Source organism: Malurus melanocephalus, unplaced genomic scaffold (assembly GCF_030028575.1).
Source record: "Malurus melanocephalus ecotype Western Australia unplaced genomic scaffold, MMel_1.1 scaffold_59, whole genome shotgun sequence".
NCBI classification, from domain to species: domain Eukaryota; kingdom Metazoa; phylum Chordata; class Aves; order Passeriformes; family Maluridae; genus Malurus; species Malurus melanocephalus.
In genome coordinates, this window is record NW_026623291.1 from 1039241 (window position 1) to 1061362 (window position 22122).

The 22122-nt window shown below is 64.1% G+C and overlaps 3 protein-coding genes across 9 annotated transcripts in view; 1 reads left to right on the forward strand and 2 right to left on the reverse strand.

Moving 5' to 3' along the window:
- Positions 1-6647, reverse strand: part of SLC12A5 (solute carrier family 12 member 5) — a 27148-nt gene extending 20501 nt beyond the window's left edge. For 2 of the 3 annotated variants that reach the window (XM_057365922.1, XM_057365924.1), the window contains exon 1: positions 6585-6647. In XM_057365922.1, the coding sequence (XP_057221905.1) occupies positions 6585-6618 (34 nt within the window). In that variant the 5' untranslated portion in view covers positions 6619-6647. Of the gene's footprint in view, positions 1-113; positions 181-6584 lie in introns of those variants that run through there. The other variant, XM_057365925.1, reaches the window with a different exon arrangement.
- An 868-nt stretch (positions 6648-7515) lies between these two features.
- Positions 7516-12000, reverse strand: MMP9 (matrix metallopeptidase 9). The gene is made up of 13 exons (XM_057365932.1): positions 11796-12000; positions 11371-11609; positions 10908-11056; positions 10565-10693; positions 10310-10483; positions 10061-10234; positions 9756-9929; positions 9455-9610; positions 9090-9366; positions 8814-8953; positions 8553-8703; positions 8349-8452; positions 7516-8084 (listed from the first exon to the last, which is right to left on the reverse strand). The coding sequence occupies exons 1-13, from the start codon at positions 11934-11936 to the stop codon at positions 7975-7977; spliced, it is 2118 nt and encodes a 705-aa protein (XP_057221915.1). The 5' UTR covers positions 11937-12000; the 3' UTR covers positions 7516-7974.
- Positions 12001-21783: 9783 nt separating this feature from the next.
- The window catches only part of ZNF335 (zinc finger protein 335), a 9842-nt gene continuing 9503 nt past the window's right edge, over positions 21784-22122 (forward strand). For 4 of the 5 annotated variants that reach the window (XM_057365914.1, XM_057365916.1, XM_057365918.1 and 1 more), the window contains exon 1: positions 21985-22066. The gene's annotated coding sequence lies outside the window, so the exon portion shown is untranslated. Of the gene's footprint in view, positions 21946-21984; positions 22067-22122 lie in introns of those variants that run through there. The other variant, XM_057365915.1, reaches the window with a different exon arrangement.

Genomic DNA, 22122 nt, shown 5'->3' on the forward strand with positions numbered 1-22122 from the left:
CCCGGCTCCGCGCCGCTTCTGCCCCGCGCCAGCGCCGAGCCCCGGTCCGGCGGGGCCGGCCGCCCCGGGCTGTCCCGCTGTCCCGCTCGTCGGTGCCGATGCCGGTGCCTCACCTTGGCTGGCGCCGCCGTCGCCGTCCTCGCAGTCGGTCAGGTTGTTCAGCATGGCGCCGGTGTCGCGGCCGCTCGCTGCCGCCGGAGCTGGAGCTCTCGCTCCGCAGCAGCCGCGTCCCCGCGCCGCCCCCCGCGCCGGTGGGAGGGGGCTGCAGTGCGGAGGCGCCCGGGCTCACGGCTCACGGCTGATGCCGGCGGAGCCCAGCCCGGCCGCCCGCTTCATCACGTATGCGGGAGGCATTGCCCCCGCCGCGGCGGGGAGGGGGGGGCGCGGCGGCGCGGGGGGGCGCAAAGACGAACGAGCGGAGCGGGGCCGCCTCCCGGCTGCGCCAGGCGTGGGGGGGAACTAGGGCAGCGCTGCGGGCCCGGCTGGCGCGGGCGGGACGGGACGGGACGGCCCCGCAACCGCACCGACCCCTCACCCGCCCAGCCCCGAACCCCGCCTCCAGCCCCCGCACTCCGCACCGGCTCTYTCACCGGCCCCGCATCCGTCACCAGCCCCCGCACCTCACACCAGCTCCCACACCGGACCCCGGCGCAGCCCCGGGACTAGGAACACACTTGAGCTGTACAGTAAGGCAGAACCTGCGTCTGCGGGACGGACCCATCTTCAGAGGCAGCTGAGGCCCGGGATYAACGCAGCCCCTGTCCGGGCGGCCCCCGTCTCGGCAACCCCCTGCCCCGTGACGGGCAGCTCCCGGGTGGGCAGCACCACGTCATGCAGGGGACCCCTCTGCGGGCATCAGGTCCCGGCCGTGGGTGTAACCCCGTTCACCAGTAGCAGGGCCATCCAGGGCACCCGTGGAGGGGGGAACGTCCAGACCACCCCAGATCAGGGYCGGGGAGACAACAGAGGTGGTTCACCCTGCTCTGCCCAGCTGACCTGCAGCACAAGGAACGCTGCCTGCAGAGGGGAGCAGGCTTGATGTGACCTATCTTGGTGCCCAGGGGGTCAGGATCACACCCATAAGAGCCTTYTCAGACCTGGACAAGGGTTGCAATGGGGCTGAAATCCCCAGACCCTGTGCTGCCTACGGAGGSCCCAGCCCTTGCAGCTGTCCCCCACAGGGGCAGGGGCACAGGCCACTCTCGAGCTGGGGTTGTTGAGAGACGCTGCAGGGCTGCGTGCAGCCTCCTGTTCTCTCATGCACTTAATCCGGGAGGATCCCCCAGCCGGAGCTGGCTGCAGCTCCCGGCATCTCCTCCGGCACAGGCTGAGATCATGACAGCCCGCTGGCCTCCGTTAYTTCTTGACGGCTGTAATTAATTGTTTACTTTCTCCTGGTGCGGGGCCAGCTGCTCTGCAGCRCGGATGCTCCCCCGCTTGACCTCGCGGCCAGGAGAGAGGCTCAGACCCCTCACCCCAGCCCGGCAGGCAGCACTGATCCATGCCCTGTGGCAGCCAGGAYCCCGGGACCTGGCATCCCTAGGGAGCTGCAGCAGCACAGCCAGCGCTCCATGACAAGTGGCACAGGGTGGCTGCAGGGAGGATGGGCAGCTCAGGGCGGACAGCTCAGGGTGGGCACCGCCCCTCCCAGGACCCTGTGTGACAGTCATGGGGGTGCCCCTGTCCAGCCGCAGCAGCAGCAGCCCCTCACACCTGCATCCCTCAGCCCTGAGCAACAACGAGCGCTGGAGCAAGATCTGGCCCACTCCCARGGGTTGGGACTGGAAAGAACAGGCTGCAGACAAGTTGTGGTGGACAAACCACCCTCCATGTGGGTCTGGGGGGTTAGCAKAGACCACCCCCCCAAGGAGGCTGTGGCTGGACAGAAGGGCAGCGGGCCGGGGTCCAGCCAGCCGTGGTGAGTGCCAAGCGCTGGAGGGTGGATTTTTACAGGAGGCCACAGCGCGTAGGCTCGGCACAAGAGGGATTTTCCTACTAAAACAGATGGGGGGGAGGGAGCACGTGAAAGACCACTAATCCCCTAATCCCTGGATTATGGCTCCATTTCAGGGGTTGGGATTTGACGGCAGCACAGGGGGCTATGCTATCAAGACTGCATTGGCTTAGCCTGTGCACATGCTCCCACCAACATGGGGGAACAAACTGAGGGTGTCTCTGGGGCAGAGCAGACAGGGGGCTTGATCCCCCAGCAGAGTGCTGACCTTAACCCTGGCCCAAATGCCCAGGGCTGGTGTAGCTGGTACAGTGTGTCAAAGGGAGAGAGGTTTGACATGGTTTGGGCATCATCCATGCCCTTGCATTGCTTGCAGTCCCACTGCAGGCAGTTCAAGAGCATGGGGAGAGAGGAAGACAGACGCTTCTCCCCAGCCATGGAGTGAGGGATCAGCTGCAAGTGGCCCTTGAGTCCGAGTAGCAGGCAGGATCCTGGCACCAAGCCAGGCAGAGCATCAGTGCCCCACTTAAATGCAAGAGGCTGCCCAGGAATGACAACGGAGAGTGGCCAAGCCAAGAAACATCCCTGCAAAGTGTCCTGTACCCCTGCAGAGCCTCCCAAGAATGTCTCAGACCCCTCTGCGTAGAGCCTGGGTRGGGGGAACCACTCTCATGGACATTCCCAGGGCTGGAATCCTGGCTGCCCGCCACACAGCCCTTGCCTGTCCTATTACCAGCAGCGGTCAAACCTCCCAGGAGCGAGACACGTGCTGGAGTCACTGGGAAACCTCCTGAGGGCAGGGAGCGGGCAGCCTGGCAGCGTGCCGCCCGGGCAGCGAGGGCGGCCGTGCTGCGGAGATGCYGGTCAGCACACTGCACTGCCTGCTGCCATCCCTGGACACTGTCAGCAGCCTGTCCATCCACATCCTGCCCCCGCACCGAGGGCTTGAGGGCATGAGGACAGGCAGCTCCCAGGGAAAAGAAGAGCTGGGTCAGGAGAGACCCCAAGAGGATGGAGTCGCAGCAGGGCAGAAGGATGGTGATGCCAGCCAAATGTTGTAGCTGGGGGTTTGCACCACAGTGTGCTCCACACCATTGTGCCCCCATGGCCCCATGAGCCCTGGGGCAACACATCCTGCAGCACCTTGACACGATGGAGCGGTCTTGTTCATCCCCATCCAGACAGGTCAGGGTTCTGCCACCAGCATGGGGCGAAAGCAGAGCCCAGAGGTGACACAGGCACCAGCTGGGACTTGACACGAKCTCCAGCAGCAGGACAGGACACGGAGGGTGGTGTAATGTCCCGTGGGGCTGGGAGAGGAGGCGCGGGAGCCACTGCAGCCCCCTGAGGCCAAGAGCAGAAAGGCGGCAATGGGGCAGGGCGGGCAGAGGCCATGGGGCAAGGCAGGAGGCTGTGAGCTCCTGCGTCACACGAGCCCGGCACAGCRCGCAGCTGGCGCAGCGTCCCCAGCTGCCCTTGCCCAGATGTCTTGCCAGCAGCAGGGCCGCGGCAGTGGGCGGCTGGGCAGCCTGGCACAGGGATCAGCGGCRGAAGCAGCCTCCTCCCACCAAGCCCTGCTCCTGGCGACACAGCTGAGGAGCCCCCAAGCAGGCCTGTGCCAGTCACAGTACCCTGGGGACGCCAGGCGGCTGCTGCCAAGCCAGGGCCAGAGGGCTCAGTGATGGCCGAGAAGCAGCTGCATGGCCACTTGCCAGCCACTGCCAGAAGGGTTTGGGTGCAGGATCAGCTGATGAGGCACTGGAGTGTCCCGTGTCCCACGCAGCACTCCTCACTCTGCCCCACAGCCTGTACAAGGACCTCCACCCCAGCACCCCGCCAAAGCACCTGTGGTAGGCTCAATGGCACAGGGACTCCTTGGGAAGCTACTTCATGTAGCTGATGGGGATTCGACTGCTCCAGTCTCCTGGCAGCATCCCACCCCCCCCATATCATCAGCCTCTACATGGTGCAGACCCTCGGCACTTCTAATGACMCCCCAAGGGCACCCAGTCTGCCGCAAATGTGAACTGAGCATCTGCGAGGGGGCTGGGGAAGATGGGGAGTGGGGAAAGCCTCTTTAGCAGCCCCCATCCCTCACACGTACCCCTCTGTGCATGGTGCCTCAAGTGGGGGCTCTGCCCCGTCCCCTGTATGCTGGTCCCTCCGGGCAGGGGTTCTGTACGGGGGTGCAGCCAGGGCTGGTGGGGTCCCTACTCCACCCAAGCCCCCCTCAGGGGGGCTCTGCCAGTCTCACAGAGCTGCCCCACAGAGCCCTGCCCACGGCCTATGGCCCACAGCCCCATGACCCCATGGCCCCCGGGGGGGGGCGAAAGAGCAGCTGAACCCCCTCAGCATCGGGAGTCGTGGCAAGGGTGACACCGGGACCGGTTTCTATGGCAACGATAGAGGTTCCTTAACTGGTTGGTTGCCATGGCTACTGCCGCCGAGTCCGACCGCTCGGGACACAGAGGGGCTCCACGGAGGGGACGCCCCGGTGCCCCCTCGGGCCAGGGCGGCTGGCCCACGGGGATCGCACTGGGCACGGGGGAGCAGTCCCACATCCACCGCCCCGGAGGAGCCCCAGCCCCACGGTGGGTCCCCGGTGAGGCACATCGATCCCCGGTGCCGCGGGTCCGGCCCCTTGCGCTCGGGCGGGAGCGGTCCCCGCGGGACAGCGGCACGGGCGAGCCCCGGGGCGGGGCGGGCCCGAGAGGGGCGTGCTCGGGACCGGCACACCCCCACCGGAGCCGGCCCGTCCCGTTATCGCCCCCTGGCGGCGCCGGGGCCCCGCGCAGCCCCGGCCGCCCCCGCCGCCGCCCGCACGGAGCCCGCACAGAGCTCGCCGAGACCCCGCGCAGCCCCGTCCGCCCCGCCGCCCGCACGGACTCGATTCCCCGGGCCAAGCCCCGCATCCGGCCCTACTGCAGCAGTGATTTGCGCCTGGCCCCGCGGCCCCCGCGGCTCCAAACCCTGCCCTGCCCGGCAGGACCGGGAGCTCCCTTGCGGCCGCCGCCCCTCCCCGGGGTTCCCAGGGGGATGAATCCCTCCTCAGCACCACCGGCCTGGGGCCGTTCCCGGGCAGGGCCTTCCTGAAGGGCAGCCCCGGGAGTCGCAGGGCGCCCTGAGCAGCAGCAGCTCCCGGACGAGCAGGGCCCCGCGGCGCCCCGGCACCGGCAGCACGGCCGGCTGCGGCCCCCGCCCCCGCACCGTCCCGAGGTCCCCGGGATTCCGTCACTCTGTGCCCCACTCGTGATACTGAAGTGGCCAGGCAAAACCGAGCGCTCGCCCAGGGCCGAGTCCCTCCAGACACCACTGCTGTCCAGAGCTCCCGCAGCTGCCAGCCCCGTGCACCCCCTGCCATCCCTGCCATCCATYCCCCCGGCAGGCAGCACCCACGGTCCCAGCGCTGTGGAGCAGTGTGGGATGTGAGGAATCCCTGAACGCTACCCTTAGTAGCCACCCTGCCATGGCCGTGAGCACCCCACGGGACAGGGCACCTCCAACAGGGCCAGCCACTGCCTGTCCTCTGGGAGGGCACAAGGTCACAGCTCAGTTGGCAGGATGTGTCCCTAGCTCCCACCACGGCCCCTCGGCATGCCCACTCCGGCTCCCCGCAGCCCCCCACCAGCAGATTGGCTGCCAAACTGAGGAGCTGTTCCTGGAGAGCCACACAACTCAGCCTTGGCCCTGGCTCCTCASTGTCCGCTCTGCCCCAGCACAGCCCACAGGCCAGGCCCAGTTGGCCCAGCTGCCACAGACTGCATCTCCTTGTCACTGGATCCAGCCCTACATCACCCACAACAGYGTGATCCTAGACAGGGCCCCAAAGGCCAGAGCCCACTCTCGGAGGCACAGCCCAGGCCGGGTGTCGTGGTGTCTGTCCGGCTGCTCGCGCCTCCCACCCGCGCCCTTCGCCGAGGGTGCAAGGTCACAGCTCCAGCAGCACGGTGCTGCCGTCGGCCGGTTTTCTGGGATCGATACGGCTCTGGTGACAGCACAGCCCCACCGCCACGTCCCCTGGGCACCACAAGGCGATGGCTGCCAGCTCCAGTGCGTGTACCCACAGCAGCCCGGTGGGCACTGCTGCCACTGCGGGCTGACCACAGCCTGCCCTCCCTACACCYTCACCCTGGCCCGGCCCCGCCACCCCCCACTAGGGCTCCCTGGGGACAGTATGTGACCTCACCCCCACAGCAGACCCTCGGCCGTAACCCCGCTCCATCCTGCTGCCGGTCCGGGAGCAGCAGGGCCTYGCTCCAACAGCCCCCGGGATAGGGACGGAACAGGGGAGATCCCTGAGGAGCCGCGGCGACCCCAGGGAAGAGTCTGGGACGAGGAGTCCTGCCCGGGCGGCTGAGCCCCACTCCCTGCTCTGCACCTCGTATCTCTCGAATCCCGCAGCTCCATGCCATCCCTACTCCGGGGGTCTGCACCGCCTCCGAGGGGCCCGACCGACCGCGGCTCCGCAGCCCCCACGGTGCCCCGACGGCCCAGCCCTCCTCCCGGACCCTCCTCGCCGACCCTCCTGGCCGACCCTTCCCGGGGACCCTGCCCTGCCCCGCCGTTCCTCGTCGCGGACCGTGTCCCGCCTCCGGAGCCCCCCCGGGCCCCCATTGCCCCCGGCGCTCACCCCCGCCGCCGGTGACGGTGAACCGCCCGCTCATGGCCCCGTCGTCGCCACAAGTGGCTCCGGCCCCGGCGGCCGCTGAGCGCGGCCCCGCCGGGCGCTGACCGGGGTCCTAGTGCCCGCGGCACCGCCCGCCGCGCCGCCCCCGCGGCCGCAGGGCTGGCTCTAGTCCGAGTGGATCGGCTCGGCCCCGCTCCGCTCGGCTCGGTTCAGCCCAGTTCGGCCCGGCTCGACTCGACGGGACGGGACGGGACCGCTCCGCMGCGCCCGCTCGGTCCCGCAGCCTCCGCCGAACTGGGGGCGCTGGGACCGTGCCCCAAAGGGACGGGAGGGGACGGGGCYGCGCTCTGCCCCCGCCCTGTCCGGAGCCGTGGCCGCTAATTACAGTCCCGGGGCTGCGGCCGCCCCACCCTGCCGCGGACCCGGGCACCCCCGGGCACGGCTCCGGCCCTGGCCCTGCCTCCGAGCTCTGTGGCCACGCACAGATAGACCGGGGCCGGGGGAATCTGCGGGGCCAGCCCGCCACGGGGGCTCGGCTGCGGTGGGGAGCTCGGTCACACGCTGTGTCCCGGCCACACGCGGTGACAACCACCCGCTCCTCATCGCGGTGCAGAGCCGGAGCGCAGGGGAGGGCAGCGGGTGGARGATTAGGCGTAGCCAGGGTTTGGGAGGGGCGGGGGGTCGGGGTGGGGTGCCGCGCCTGGCATAGGGCTGATGGTGGGCAATGCTGAGACCGAGGGACATCCTCCCCCGCTGGACCCAGTGTCCCCGAAGGATCCAGAGTCCTTAGAAAAGRCGGACATCCTCCTGCACCCAGTGCCCCCTTCCCCACTGGTGCTGGCACCCCCCGGACCAGGAGTGGACGATGCCCCCAGYACRTGGAGGTTCTCCGAACCACGGCCCCAACAGCTGATGGAGAACTCGAGGYTGTGTCCAAAGAATTGTCTTTATTACAAATGGGCAGGCAATTGGCAGAGGGGATAGTTGGCAGAATGGGCGAGAGTAGGCAGAGCCCTGTGTTCCGCCCCGGCGTGTCCCCAGGCGCCAGCTCCCAGCGGGGCTCAGCCTGATCTGGCATCGTTGGCTCAGGAAAAAGACAAATTTGTCTCGAATCCGTGTGCGGTTTGCACCRGGCAAACGCCTCTGTGCAGTGGAGCCGGGACGGCACAATGCCAGCTGTGGCAAGAGTCCTGCTCCCCAGCTGGGGCTCCCCAGGCTGGACAGCTCCCAGRGGGTGACCCCAGGGCCTCTGCCCCTTTCTTCCAGGAAGATGGGGGCCTCATCWGGGGCTACCCACAGCCACAAGGCTCCCAGGGGGCAGCCTATGAGACAGGAGCCCTCAGGTTKGGAGCAGTGGGCAGGGAGCAGTGCTGGCAGGTGGCTGCTCAGGCCTTCAGTGCTGGGGACACTGCAGGATGTCATACTTGACGTAGCCCACCCGGTCCACCTGGTAGCGCGGTGTCATCCTCCAGTAGAAGCTGCCCTGGCAGAAGTGGTACTTGCCTGGGCAAGGAGGGGGGCAGAGGGAATGGAGGGTCAGAAGGAGTTCAGCCATGCAAAGACCTTTCCTGGCAACTGGCACCCTGCACCCTGCTGGCACCCTGCCAGCTCCACTGCAAGAGCCTGCCAGGGCTGGTGGCATGCACTGTCCAGGGACCATTCCCCGGACATCCCAGTATCCCGAGCCCAGAACCAGACTAATGCCACGAGAGGCTCAGGTAGCCCAGGGCTGAACACACAGCACCCACCCAGCAGGTTCCAACTCACCTTGGTAGAGGAACACATTGCGTGCATCAAGGGGGATGCCAGTRAAGACGTCGTCGGTGGCACGGGGGTAGCCCTTGTCCACTCTCTGGACCTTCACATCCAGCCTGTGGGAGAGCAGAGCCGTGCTCAGGGCTGCCAGGAACCCCCCTCCCAGTCCCTTGCCAGGCGTTTGGGCAGGCACTGCTGCTCTCCAGTCCTGCTCACCTCCAGTAGCTCTCCCCGCTGAAGAGCAGCACTTTGCCTCGGCCCCTCTGCAGGGCCCCCGAGATGCGGCCGGCTTCCTTCCCTATACCCAACTTCTCGATCCCCCGGGGCCCCAGCACGCTCTTCCCAGAAAACACCCAGAACTGCCGACCTGCGGTGGGAGATAGTGGGGGTGTCAGATGGCCCCGAGGGCTCCAGGCTGCACCAGGCTCCTCCCACTGCCCGTGGAACCGAGCAGAAGGCGGCGGGGGCAGAACTCACCAGCAAAGAAGAAGACCCTCTTGGTGAGCACATCCTGGAAAGCAGCATCAATGGTGTCTGGGAGCCCAGGCCAGGTATCAGCAACAGAGAAGGCACCCTGGATGCCCGATTTCCAGAAGGATGAGTGGGTCCAGTATTTCCTGGTGGGGAAGATCAGCCATCCTGATCACCTCAGTCTGGCACAGCCCATGTTCCTGGCACAACCCTGTGTTCCCCCACATCCTATCATTACCCTGGCACTTGCCAGGGCAGGAGGTGCCAGATGCAGCCACTCACCCGTCCTTGAAAAAGTACAGCTCCCCATTGATCTCTGTGATAGCATCAAAGTTCTTCTCCATGCAGGCATCTCGGCTGGGGTCCACAGGGATGGGTGCAGTTGTAGGCTCTGGTGTCTCCTCCTCCTCCTCCTCAGTGGTGGAGGTGCTGCCAGCCTCCGTGGGCATGGGCTGGGGYTCCTCTGTGGGCACAGGTTGGGGCTCCTCCGTGGGCAYGGGCTGGGGYTCCTCCGTGGGAGCAGGTGCAGGTGCAGTGGGTTTAGGACCAGAGCCACGACCTGAATGAATACAGCGGAGGGCGTGAGGTTGGGGCCAGCCTGGTGCTGCAGGACACCCAGTGTGCCCAGCTGTGCTGCARTTTCTCACCATAGAGGTACTGGATGCCTTGGACATCATCAGGGTGCAGCTGGAAATCCTGGATGTAACTGTACATGGGGTACATCAGGGCCTCACGCACGCTGGAGTGGTCCAGCCCCAGTGCATGCCCAAACTCATGGGCAGCCACCAGGAAGATGCTGTAACCTGGGGAAAAGCAGTGGCTTAAGTGCCTGGTTGGGCACAATACGTCACAAAACACTGTCCAGAGACTGYGTCCCCCACAAGGAGTGTGACAATRTGGCATGAATTTGGGAGGMACAAAGGGGGGYGCAGGCAGGGGGGCCAGTACCTCTGTCAGGGCAGAAGCCCCACTTCTTGTCGGTGTCGTAGTTGCTGGTGGTGGCACACCAGAGCTTGCCATCCTGCCGTCCCTGGCTGGTGCAGGAGCTGTAGGACTCCCCCAGGAAGGTGAAGGGGAAGACACACGGGTCCCCCTGGGAGTTGCCACCGATCACCGCCGTGTCTGCAGYGAAGTGTCACTGAGGCTGTCCCCAAGCCCTGGCTGCACCGGCCAGAACCCGGGACAACACTGAGATCCCTCATATGCCCACCCTGCATGCCTCCTCCCCTGCATGCCCCCCTCCCTTACGGCACCTTGGTTGGGGCAGAAGCCGTATTTCTTGTCCTGGTCGAAGCTGGAGGTGGTGGCACACCAGCGGTAGCCATCGGAGCGCCCATCTGTGGTACAGGTATCGTAGGAGGTGCCTTCGAAGACGAAGGGGAAGACGCAGGGAGCCCCATCGCTGTTGCCACCATTGGTGTAGAGGACTGTGGAGCAAAGGAGAGTGAGGAGGGCCTCAGGCACTGCGGGGCTGGGCAGGGATTAGGGTCACCACTACTCACGCTCGCTGGGGCAGAAGCCGTATTTCTTGTCCTGGTCATAGTTGGCRGTGGTGGCACACCAGGGCAGCCCATCCTTGCGCCCCTCCGTGGTGCACCGGGAGTAGGAACGGCCCTCGAACACGAAGGGGAAGTGGCATTCGGCTCCATTGGCGTTCCCAAAGCGGGTCTTCACCACTGCTCAGAGAGGGGCTGCTCAGTGCTGGGGCTGGGATTGGCACCATCAGGCCCCCCCAATCCACCACACCCTGCCCTTACCTAAGCCAGTTCCCAGCGTCCAGAACTCATCGTCATCAAAGTGGGCATCGCCCTGGATGCCCTGTCCTGGGGGAAAGGCRTGGGCCAGGAGCCCGTCCTTGCCATCGAAGGGGTAGCCATCCCCATGCTCTGCAGAGACAAGCACCCTCAGCTGGCTGTGCCAGAGGAGCTCTCACATCCCAGCATGCACACACACCTGCCCGTCCCCAGCCCTGCACACCTCCCACACCACGTGGGGACAGGGAGCACTGGGCATGRCCCAAGCAGACATGGGGTGAGGATTCCTCAGGTAGGGCACATCACCAGCCCCCTTCTCACTCCCTGCCTGCCCAAAGGACATCACCTYGGCTGCCAAACATGATCATGATGTCTGCCTCGCCGCTGTATATCTGCGTGAAGGTGAGAGGGGTCACATCACTCCACACTTGGAACGCTCGTCTGAAGGCGTCGTCGATCACAGCACGGTCAAGGTCAGGGGAGTAGTTTATCACCCTGCCAGGGAGGCAGAGGGTCAGTGCTGCCAGATCGCCTCCTCCTGCAGGACTGACCCTGTTCTGGGCAGGGACAGGCCCCCACCCCAAGGGGATAGCACCCACGCGCCAGGGCTCAGATGCTCTCCTGGTCACTGGGAAGCAGATGCTGTGCTGGCTTGGCCCTGGCAGAGCTGGGACCCAGCTGTACAGGCAGCACCAAGCCTGGACAAAGGCTGAGCAGAGGCTGCCACCCACCTGGTCCCTCAGGCTCTCTCCATCCCCCTGGGACCTTCGCCCGRCGGGCATAAGGGTTCATCTCCAGAGCAGACTCACCGGTAAGTCAGGTCCATGTGGTCCCATTTGAGGTCTCCCTCAAAGGTGAGGAAGGGTCCCACGTCAGGGACGCCGCAGCGGGGGGCTCGCATGGCCTCCAGCGTGGCAGCATCCAGCTCCCCTGTCTCCTCCAGGCCCAGCTGCTTCTGCATCTTGAGCAGTGCCTTGCCCAGGGACACGTGCCTGCTCCCAATCTTTGCCTCTGCCTCCGTGCTGTAGCCAAACCTCTGCAGGTAACGCTGGGGAGGAAAGGCGGCCGGAGGGGTGAGTGAGGTAGGAGAGGTACCCATCCCAGCCTGGGTACCTCCCCCAACTCAAGGAGACAGGCAGCTCTCAAGCTCTGCCTGCAGCCCTTCACTGCCAGCCTGGAAGCCCCTCRGGTTCCTGGGTGCCAGGAGGGCACCATGGGGCCACGCTCCCCTCACCTCTGCCAGCTGCAGATCCGGCAGGGTGCTGACCAGRTCCCCCGGGAAGGTGACCACTGCCTGAGGCTTGCCCTGGAGAGGGGCTGCACGGCAGGAGATGGCCAGCAGCCCGATGACAAGCGGGGCCAGGAGGAGTGCCATGGTTCAGCGGTGACAGGAGGGATGTGGCTGTGCTGGCCCCGCTGTCTGCTCTGGGTGCCGCCGGGCTACCCGCTCCTATTTATGGGGTGGGAGGGCAGTGAGTCACCCTCAGACCCCTCAGCGCCGACTCACGCTCCCTTCTCCCTTCCCACGGTGACGAAACGCACACTCCATCTCTGCCTTAACTGTTTCATCACCTTGTTTACTAAACACGCTGCATTCCGCGGCCACGCGAGGACAGGAAGAGGCAGAGAGGCTGAGCAGCTGCACTGGGCCATAGCACGGCACGGCACARCCACCCCGGGGCTGCCCTGCACAGGGACTGCCCTGCTGGCCCCAAGACCGTGGCAGCTGTGGGGACAGCAGGACATCACTGGGGGCTGCCCGGGTGCTCAGGACCCTGTGGCTTTGTCATCATACTGGCCACCATTGATCTTGGCTGGCCAAGGGCTGATGGTGCTGGAGCCAGACTTGCCAAGGCCTGGATGTGCATGGGGGCAGACTGTAGCAGAACCCCACCTGTGCCCCAGAGCCTGCGAGCCCCCTGCCTGGGATTTGGGAGCTTGGACCCTCACCATGACACTGCATCCTTCCCCACGAGGGCTGCATCACCCAGTGGGTTGGAGCGTTTCCCACACTGGAGATCCCCATGGCTCCTCACCCGATGGTTCCTCTAAGCCCACGTGCCAGCAGCCAACTGGCAGAGCCCCCAAGAGCCATGTTTGCCCAGGAGCAACTCTGGGYACAGGAATGCTCCTCCAGGTGCCACGGGACATTAGGGGTGCCCTATCCTTGCTGCTCTGCTCCACAGGGTGCTGCTGACTCAGGTTCCCACCCAGCACAGCACAGACCTCACCATGGGATGGTGTTTTCCTGCTTCTCCCAAAGTGCCGACGCTTGTGGGAACGAGAGCGGTGAAGGGGAAAGCAAACAGGGATGAGGAGCAAGGGGAAAACAGATGGCAGAGAAGAAGGCGCAGCGTCAGCGCGGGGGGAGGGAGGGCTGGTGCAGCCCAGCGAGGCTGCTCGAGACACAGGTCCCAGAATKAATCCCCTGCCCCAGCTCTCACAAACCCCAGGAGCCCAATGGGTCCTCAGCTGGCTTTGCCAGGAGGATCTTCCTGTTCACCCCATTCCTCCTGGTGCCTGTTCTCCTTGCTCCCAACAGCCCCAAACGGTGTCTCAGCAGCCACCCTCTCCCAGCATCACCCTGGCTCTGGCTGAGCCAAGCCAGCAGCTCCTGGCCCAGCCAGAGGACAAGCAGGTTATGCTGAGCTGGGGACAGTGAAAGGTCGGGACTGTGCTCCCTGTGCCCTTGAAGAGGAACCGCCATGCCCAAAGGAGGGCTCAGTACTGGGGCAGCATCACCCGCCGGGTGCCCTGGAGTTGGGATGCTTCCCAGGGCCACCACGGCTGGCTGGGGGCAGGAAACTCCTGGTAGCGTGGGCTATGCTGGGAGGAAGCAACAGTGAGAAAGCGGGGGGTTGCCTCACTCCCCCACCACAGCCCTGCAAGAGCAGCCCCTGTTCCCTGGCACAGGAAGTTGCTTCACAAGCAGCCGCCATCCTGCACCCGGTGTGATAAACACGTAAACACATCCAGGCAAGCATTCCTTTGTGGTGGGACACAGCCCAGGTCCAGCCTGCCCCCCTTATCCCTGTCAGGCCCAGCTCTTCACCAGGCAGGAGGCAGTGGCTCTCTCTACTCCCTGCCTGGCTGGAAGCTGAGGCAAGGAGGGGGCTCTGCTGGGGTGAACCCGTTGAAGCTGTTGGCTCCTGAGGCATTTGGGGAGCAAGCACCGCTCCACATCCTCCACCCTCCAGGCTGTCAGGACCACAGCCCACAGCACAGAGATGATATGGGAGCTGGATGCTGAATAACTTCTGGGAGGATGCACCTGCAGAGCAGCCCCAAAAAGGAGACTTCTGACTCTGGCTCTGGGATGCAGTCAGAGACAGATCCGGCTCTGGTCTCCCTGACACTGTGGCAGATCCTTTGGCCTTCCCCATGCTATTCCCATCCCTTGTTTCCACTGCATGCAGAAGCTGCAGCTCCAACAGCCTGGGCACACTGCCACTGCACACCGTGGCACCTGTGGCACCCTGAGGGCAGAGCCACGGCCCCGCAGCGTAGAACAGTGCTGGCAGAAATGGGGCTGTGAAGGGAGTGGGGCCTTGGAACAAGTGATGGGAGAAGGAGATGCGGGCCAGTGCCCCACACATTGTGCACTGGTCCCAGCAAGCCCTGCAGCTGGGCAGTGGGAGACTCGGTGGGGAGTTGCCGGCCACAGCTCTGCCCCCAGCCTGGCCGCTCCCACTGACTCATGGCCCCACTCACCAGCTTCCTCCTGGCACCATCCCGGGGGATTTTCTGGTGACTCTCTGGAGGCTCGTCAGGGAGCAGGGCCAGGGCAGCAGGGAAACCCCCGTGTCTGGCAGCACCGACAGCCTCTGTGCCAGGCAGGGAATTCTGTGGGATGGGCTCGGCACTRCTGGCATAAGCCCTGTGCAAGGCAGCCTCCATCAGCTCACCTGTGGCAGCTGGATAAAGGCACAGGTTCCTCAGAAGGGGCACGTGTGTGGAGGGAGGCTTGGGGTAGCCACTGTGGCTGGCGGGAAGGAGAGGAAGGCGGTGATGACAGTGACAGTGCCACAGGCAGGAGAGGGCAGTGGCTGGCAGAGACCCCAGGAGCTGTGCCCAGCCCAGGCTGTCCATGGCWTTTTTTATTCCCAGAGCCCCTGAAAGGGGTGAGATGGAAAAACCCACACAAACATCCTCCATCCCAGACACTGCCCGAGCCACGAGGCTGCCCGTCACCACGGTCACTGCCAAAAGGGGAAGGAACAGCCACCGCATCCCTCCACGCACCCTTACTCATGGCCACCCTCATGCAGACCCTCTGTGGGAAACTGGTCCAGGGCCTCAAAGGGGGCTGGTGACTGCGTGGATCCCTGCCCAGGACAGAGGCTGACAGGACAGTGGCACCTTGTGAGGCTGCAGTCTCTGCTGGGAGGGGCTTGTTGGGCCAGCACTGCGGTTTGGGGGCATCGTATGGAGCCAGGCCTAGATCCACCCCAGTTCTATTCCCTGCTTGCCTCCAAGCAAGGTACCCCCTACCTGGGAGCCAGTCAGGTAGGCAGTGTGGCATCAGACAGCCAGGGGAGAGGTCCACAAATATGGGATGTACCAGGGCAACAAAGCTGGTGGGGAGCTGAGCAGCCAGGAGGAAGGGAACACCTCACTGCCACAGCCACTGCTTCACACCTGGGCACGCCAGGTCGGGAACAGGGGGACACAAGAGCAAAGTACAGGCCCTGRCATGTGGATGGCATCGGGTGCCCTCCCTGCACAAGCAGGAGCGTGGTGGCAAGGGGAAGTGGGGTGGGAGAGAGTCAGCATCTTGTGCGGGTGAGACAGCACTGGAGCGGGGAGAGCAAGTGCCGGTTGTGCTGGGAACACAACCTGTGCAGAGGAAAGGGAGCGCTTGGACTTGGCAGATGTCACAGAGAGAGCCAGTGGCACGGCCACCATGGCACAGCCAGACACCCTGAACAGTGTGCAGGGCATCACTGCATGCCTCCAGCTGAGCAGGCAGCCACTGACCCCACTGTCCTGAGCTAYAGTGCCCCAACCCCATCCCTGCTCCTGTCCCATGGGCTCTGCAGCACCCCATGCCCAGGGAGAGGAGCTGACCCCTGGCACTGGCTGCCCTGGCTGACCGGAGCACGGGGAYGCTTGGCGCCGGATCAGAACAGGGTGCACGGAGCAGCTCTGCGTCAGAGGCTCAGAGCCCCATCCCTGCTGCTCAARGGCTCCAGACAGAAACAACATTCCTGCACACACTTCCCGTATCTGCTGCCCCGGCACTGGGCCCCGCGTGGGCTGGGACTGGAGTCTCCAGCTGGGCCCAGGACCCTTCCTGGCAAACCACCCTGCATGCCACAGACCCGCAGCTCTCCAGCACCTCCAGTCCCTGGCCCTGCATCCCTTCCYTGCCTGTCCCAAGCTCTGGATATGCCTGCTCAGTTCCTTGCCTGTCCCTTGCCTCACCTGGGGAGCTCCCCACCCCTCAGCATCAGCTTCTTGGCAACCCTTCACCCCTGCTAGCCTGSTGTCCTGTCCCCCAGCCCCTGACCACTTGGTCCCACTGCCCCCAGTCCCGCTGCCCCAGGCCAGTGCTGCTGCTCCCGCCCCTCTTGTCTGGGTGAGGGTGACGCAGCCTCTGTCACCTGGCAGCTCACACCTCCCTGCAGGCRCTGAAACCAGCGCTGCTGTGTCACCACCCATCCCAGCTGCAAACCACACATGACGGATTCCCCGGCTGCCACACCAACTCCCGGTATCCAGGTGGGCGGCACAGTCACCTCCCTGTTTTGGGCTGGGGCATCCCCCTYCGGGCCCTCCCTGGCCCCTCACACYCTGGGAACCCCCACATCTGTTGGGGACCTGGAGCAGGAATCCCAGAGCTCCATTCACCAGGCACTGGGGCTGCACAATAGCACACCTTGCACCAAGGCCACCACCAGTCTGCTCCAATCATCACAGGGATCTTCAGGCCTTCCTGTAAACTCCATCCCATCCCTTGAGCCTCCTCCTGCCGCAGCTTCTGCCTCCAGCTTTGACCAACCTTTGTTCTACCCTGCTGGGAGTAGGAGTATGGGCCATTCAGGCAGCTGAGAGGGGCACAAGATCCTAGGCAACATTTGGGAAGGGGTAATCCATGAGCAGCCTCATGGCCCTCACCCCCTCTTGGGTGATCTGCTGGATCAGCTGCATGGAAGCATCACCTGCACACCACAGGAGCGAAGAAGGAGCTGGGAGGGGAGCGGGGCAGGACAGGCTGGGTGGCTGCCAGCTCTGGGGGGCACAGCTGCTGCCATGAACCATCAGCACCATGGCACAGGACGGGTGGGCAGCGCTTTGTTCCTGGCGGTGACATGGGAACAGCTGCCTGCTAAAACAGGAAGAGCAGAAATTGTGACAATGATGAGGAACCTGGTCTGTGTGTGAGGGGACAACGCACTGCCAGAAATCCGTGGCTGWCAGCAATGGAGCGGCTTGGGAATAAGGAGCGGGGGTTTGTGGAAGGTGGAATATGGGCAAAACTGGTGGTATTTAATTGTAAACTGCRCAAAGCAGAAGGAAGGGCGGTAGATGCAACACGCTCGGGTTTCARTAAAACATTTGACAACTGTTCCAGCGCTTGCTGCCAAATTAACTCAGAGCAGCTCAGTTGTCAACACAGGCATATGGACAAAGCCCWGGCAGCCCAGGAATGGCACACGGCCTGGCTGTCCGCCGGGAGCTGCCCTGGCCACGCGACCTGAGACCTTTGAAAAGTGGGCATCATGCGAGCAGAGGAAGGCAGACCCTGGGCTGAAGGAACACTGGGATGCACAGAGCTGCTGTGCTGCCAGGGGAGGTGAAGGGCTGGAGAGCACCCAGGCAAGAGCCAGCAGACCTGTGGGAGCTGCCATGCCCCCACTGAGTGGGGAACAGCCCAGAGCCTGCCTGCTGTGCCTTGGGGTGTACTGACCCACTCCCATCGAGGGGCTGCAGTGTAGAGGGACTGAGCAGAGCAGCTTCACAAGACCAGCCTTGGGCAGGGATGCAGGGCTGGCAGGGTCGGGAACCCCACAGCAGCACCAGCTATTGACCCCCACTCTGGGAGTGCTTATCCAGGCATAGCCCCGTGCAGGGGACAGAAAGAACCCAGCACATCACACATCCGAGGTCTTTGGGGCCCTGCTACACACACAGYTCTCTGCCCACCTTGTTTATTTTACTTGTATTACAGTAATTTGCTGATTACCATTTTTTAACTAACCAGCAGTGATGAATCAGCAGCACGGGAGAGGGTGGAAGCTGGTGGCCTTGGACCGTGGCTCCAAGGTCTCAGGGTCTGGGAAGGAAGCCACAGAATCCCTCCAGAAGGGGAAAAAAAAACACTCAGCAGCAGCAACAGCAGCAGTTCTGGCAGGCACGAAGGAGCCAGCTGTTTGCATCCAGCAGCTCCAAACACATCCTGGAAATGCTGTTGATAGTCCCAAACATTTTTGGGAATGGCAGCTGCAGCACCGACCTGGGTGTGGGACAAGATGCATGGGAGAGGGAATGCACAGCTCGGTGCCGCCATCGCTCCATCCTGCGGTCAGGGCAGGCACTGATGGCACAAGARGCACAGGACACACCAGGAAAGCCCCTCCATGCCCAAGCACAGCCACCAGCAGCACCTCCAGGGCCAGCGAGCTGCCTCCYGCCAAGGGGACTGTGTGAGCATGTGAGTGGTGTCACCATCAGCTTCCACGGGCTCTTCTGCTGAGAGTGGCTCCTGCCTGTCCTGGGAGTGCCCTGCCTGAGCCCAAGGGTGGCATTATGGCTGAGGTCACGGGTTCAGCCACAGCCTCGGTGGCCACAGAACACAGGCTTTATCCTGTGGCACTCCCACTCACACCAGCACTCTGGGAAATGAGGATTCCAGCAGGRACAGCCGGCACCACGGGGAGGCTGCTCGCCACAGAGGCACCACCCTGGCACAGGGCAGAGGGGCCCAGGCAGTGCCTAGCAAGAAGCCATCCCAGCTCTCACAGCCACCTTGGCATGGAGCAATCCCCCAGGAGTGCCCCGGGAGCCTTCTCCAGGAGCCGGCATTGCTGGGAAGGCACGGAGCGGTGAGGCAATCTGGTGTGAAGAAAAACCATTTCCTGCAGCTTTGCTCAACGTTTTACAAAATGTGCTGATGCAACCGCCCTTCCCAGGTGGGATATAAATACAAGCCTTGATGTGGATTCGTGCCCTGCAGCTACACAAACATCGCAACAATGTTTCCTTTGAAAGGAAAAAAGAAAACAAGGAGGAAGAAACAACGCAGATGACAAAATCACCGGCAGTGGAAGTCCGGGGTTCGGGTTGCAGGCGCGGGGGGAGGCTGAAGCTCTGCCCTGGGCATCGTGCTCAGCACARCCATCTCCTATTTTGGGACAGTGACTGGGGCCATGAGGGAGTGGGASAAGCCCGCTCGGCAGCTCAGCAGACTGTGCTGAGGAGGGGGCAGCCCGGCGTGGCCACGGGGCACCAGCAAGGACGGGCTTTCACCAGGGTCACCCATCTTAGCGGGCTCACCCMGGCTCGATGGCAGCTTGTCTGGCTGTAGCTCCTTCCCAGCGCTGCTGAAGGGTGAAGAGCACGGAGCTGGGAAACCTCCCAGGGCCTGGGACAGCCTGTCAGTGCAGCCCATCAAACAGCCTGATAAAACCAGCYTCAAACTCCCCCCCAGCCTGAGCTTTGTCCTCCAGGCACAAGCGCTGTGTTGTCTCCTCAGCCAGTTCCCAAAAGGCCTTTAACCTGCTGCTCCCCCCGCTAAGGTATTTGGACACACATCCAACACATGTCACAGCCTTTTTTGGATTCTCTTAAGCCTCTTGCTGAGATTTCTTTGTGTTTTCTTTGGCTCTGAAGTGATTTCAGGCTCGGAGGCACAACAGCAGAGAATTATCAGCAAGGAGCTGCGACTCTGGAACCGAGGACGGGAGCCGTGCTCTGCCTGCCCTGGAAATCCCTCGCTCACCCCACTCAGGGGCACACAGCATTTTTAAAAATAGCAGGTTACCCATCACAGCAAAGCTCTGCTGRGACAATTCACCGAGACAAAGGACATGGGGCACCTCTGCAGGGTGACAGGGGAGCTTGACGCAACTTTCCATCAGCCGAGCCAGCACCAGGAGGGTTCGTGTGAGCCCCCGGAGCTCAGGCTGCTTTGCCCTACAGCCATCACCCACTGGGAAAATCCTTCACTTGTCTCACACAGCAGCTGACTGAAGGCAAAAAGAGGAAACCTGCTGGTCTGAGACAAATCCATCCTGCTTCCTCTACCTGGGAGGCAGCTTTTGCCAAGGGTTCCTCTGATAACACTCCCCCTCCCCAACAGAAACACGGAGCTTCCCCCAGCAGGGAGCACAAGGACATTCCAAACCCAGACCGAGCCGGTTACAGGCAGTGCYGGGCTCTACCTGTGTCAGCTACACAACTATGGAGAGGGGACATCAGGTCCCTCCCATCCTCCCCAGCTCCACTTCTCCCACAGAGCTAAGCAGGGCTGCTTTAAAAAGCACTAGAGGGAGAAAAAACCCTTGGTCTTTCTGGTTTTATGACATGACAGTGACGGCAGCAGGCAGGGACTCAGCCCTGAGGCAGTGGCAGCAGCGCTGCGGCAGCAGAGCTCACACAGCCAGCCCGGGGATGGCTCTCACCGCTGCTGTCTTCCCATGATGAATGAGGGCATAAACCTTTCAAGGATGCATTTAATTAGCTTGAAAAAGAGCCGGAAGGTGCACACGCAGCAGCTGGTGGTGCAGCTCCTCTACTGCCTCTGCTGGGCACACGGTGCCCCTGGAAACTCTCACTTGGGGCAGGACACAGGGGACCCGCAGAGCCCCAAGGGAGAGCCCCGGGCTGCGGGGGCTGGATCCAGGCACTGCACGCCCGATCCTGGAGCAGAGACACCACAGCCAAATGCTGCAGAGTGCTGATCCAGAGTGCTGATCCAGAGTGCTGATCCAACCCAGCACCCATCGGCTCGGATTTCTGGCAGGCTATATCCACGCTCGCAGACTGCGCCAGATGAGACACTGTCTGTCCTCCTGCAGCTGGCACCACGTCAGCACCGGCTCCGGACTGGCTGTCCTGGCCAGTGGCACAATGGCACTGCCCACCCTGACCCGCACTGCGGGCTGGCTTGGTCTGAGCAGCCTGGGACCTGTGTGGGATGCGGAGCTCTGGCCCCTTTCACCCCGTGTGTCCCTTCCACAGAAACCCAAAACCAGGCCCAGCCCCAGCAGAGCACAGCCACAACACAGCTGCCTTTCTTCCAGAAAAAAAAAACGGGATACAGCCGTTTTCAATAAAATGCTTCAACATGAGAAAATATCRGTGGGAGCAAGGAGCCTCCTGAGGGTTTGTTAAATCCATCACCATGGAGCAGAGCCCGAGCCCGGGCCATGCACAGCTGAGGTCAGCGGGAGGAACTGGAACAGCATCGCACTCAGCAATGCTGCAGGGACCTGGGRCAGCAGCAGGCTCTGGTCACATCCCTGAGAGGAATGCTGTGGCACCAGAAGGTGCCAGAAATGCACYACTGCCTGCAGTGCACTGGGAGCCCTCAGTGAGGCCAGAGCAGCACCCCAGACTGTGCACCCCAAACACGGGCACCAGAGGTGCTGCCAGCAGCCAGTGCAGCCAAATCGTGTGCCCATCACTATCTGTGGAGATGAGAAACTATCTCAGGGGGCAGAATTTGGTGAGCGAGAGCCCATCGGACGGTGGCTGTTGTTCAGCTGCAGAACTGCCATTGAAAGAGGAAAGTTTGACTTCAAGGCCAAACCGACAGCAGATGCCGAGGGGGAAAGCGCTCAGCAGCCTRAGGCTGGGCGCCGGAGCTGAACGTGGCAAGGCCCCGGGCCCCGCAGGGAAGGGCGAGGAGGAGATCCGGCGGCTCGGCTCGGACTCCGGGGATGGACGGCCCGAGCGCAAGAGGCCCGCCGGTCTCAGCGCCTACCGCGGGCTATGGAACGGGCACCGGGGCTGCACGGCCCATCCGATGTGCGGACCCCGGCTGGGGGAACGCGCAAGCGGGTCGGGTCGGGTGGGGTCGGTCCGGGCGGGAAGCGGGAGGAGCAGACAGAACGCAGTGACCACCCCGAGCGCCCGAAGCCCGAACGCCGCTCCCGGCCCGGCCCGGCCCCGCCGCCACTTCCGCCTTCCCCACGTGACCAGCGCAACCCCGCGCGACGCCGACGCTCAGGGCCCGGGCGCCACTTCCTGACGCCATGACGCACGGGTGCAGTGGCACCGCCGATCCTGCCGCGGAGAAAGTAGTCCCCGGCGGGACACCGAGACCTCCCCCGTCCCGCGGGGGAACGGGAGGCGCTGAGAAGCGCCTGAGGCGGCGGCCGGGGCGAGGACCGCGTCTCCTCGGCGGCGAGGGCCGCAGGCGGAGCAGGGGCTGCGCGGCGGTAAGTAGTCCCGGCGCGGGGCCAGCGCGGCCGTATCGTTACGCGACGAAAGGGCGGGGGGGCATGGCGGCCGTCGTGGTGCCGGCTCCGGCGGGGATGCGGTGGGGCCGCGGCAGGCCGGGTGAGGGCGCGGATCGGTGGGCGGGTGGCGGCGGCGGGAGCCTCTCTTCCCGGCGC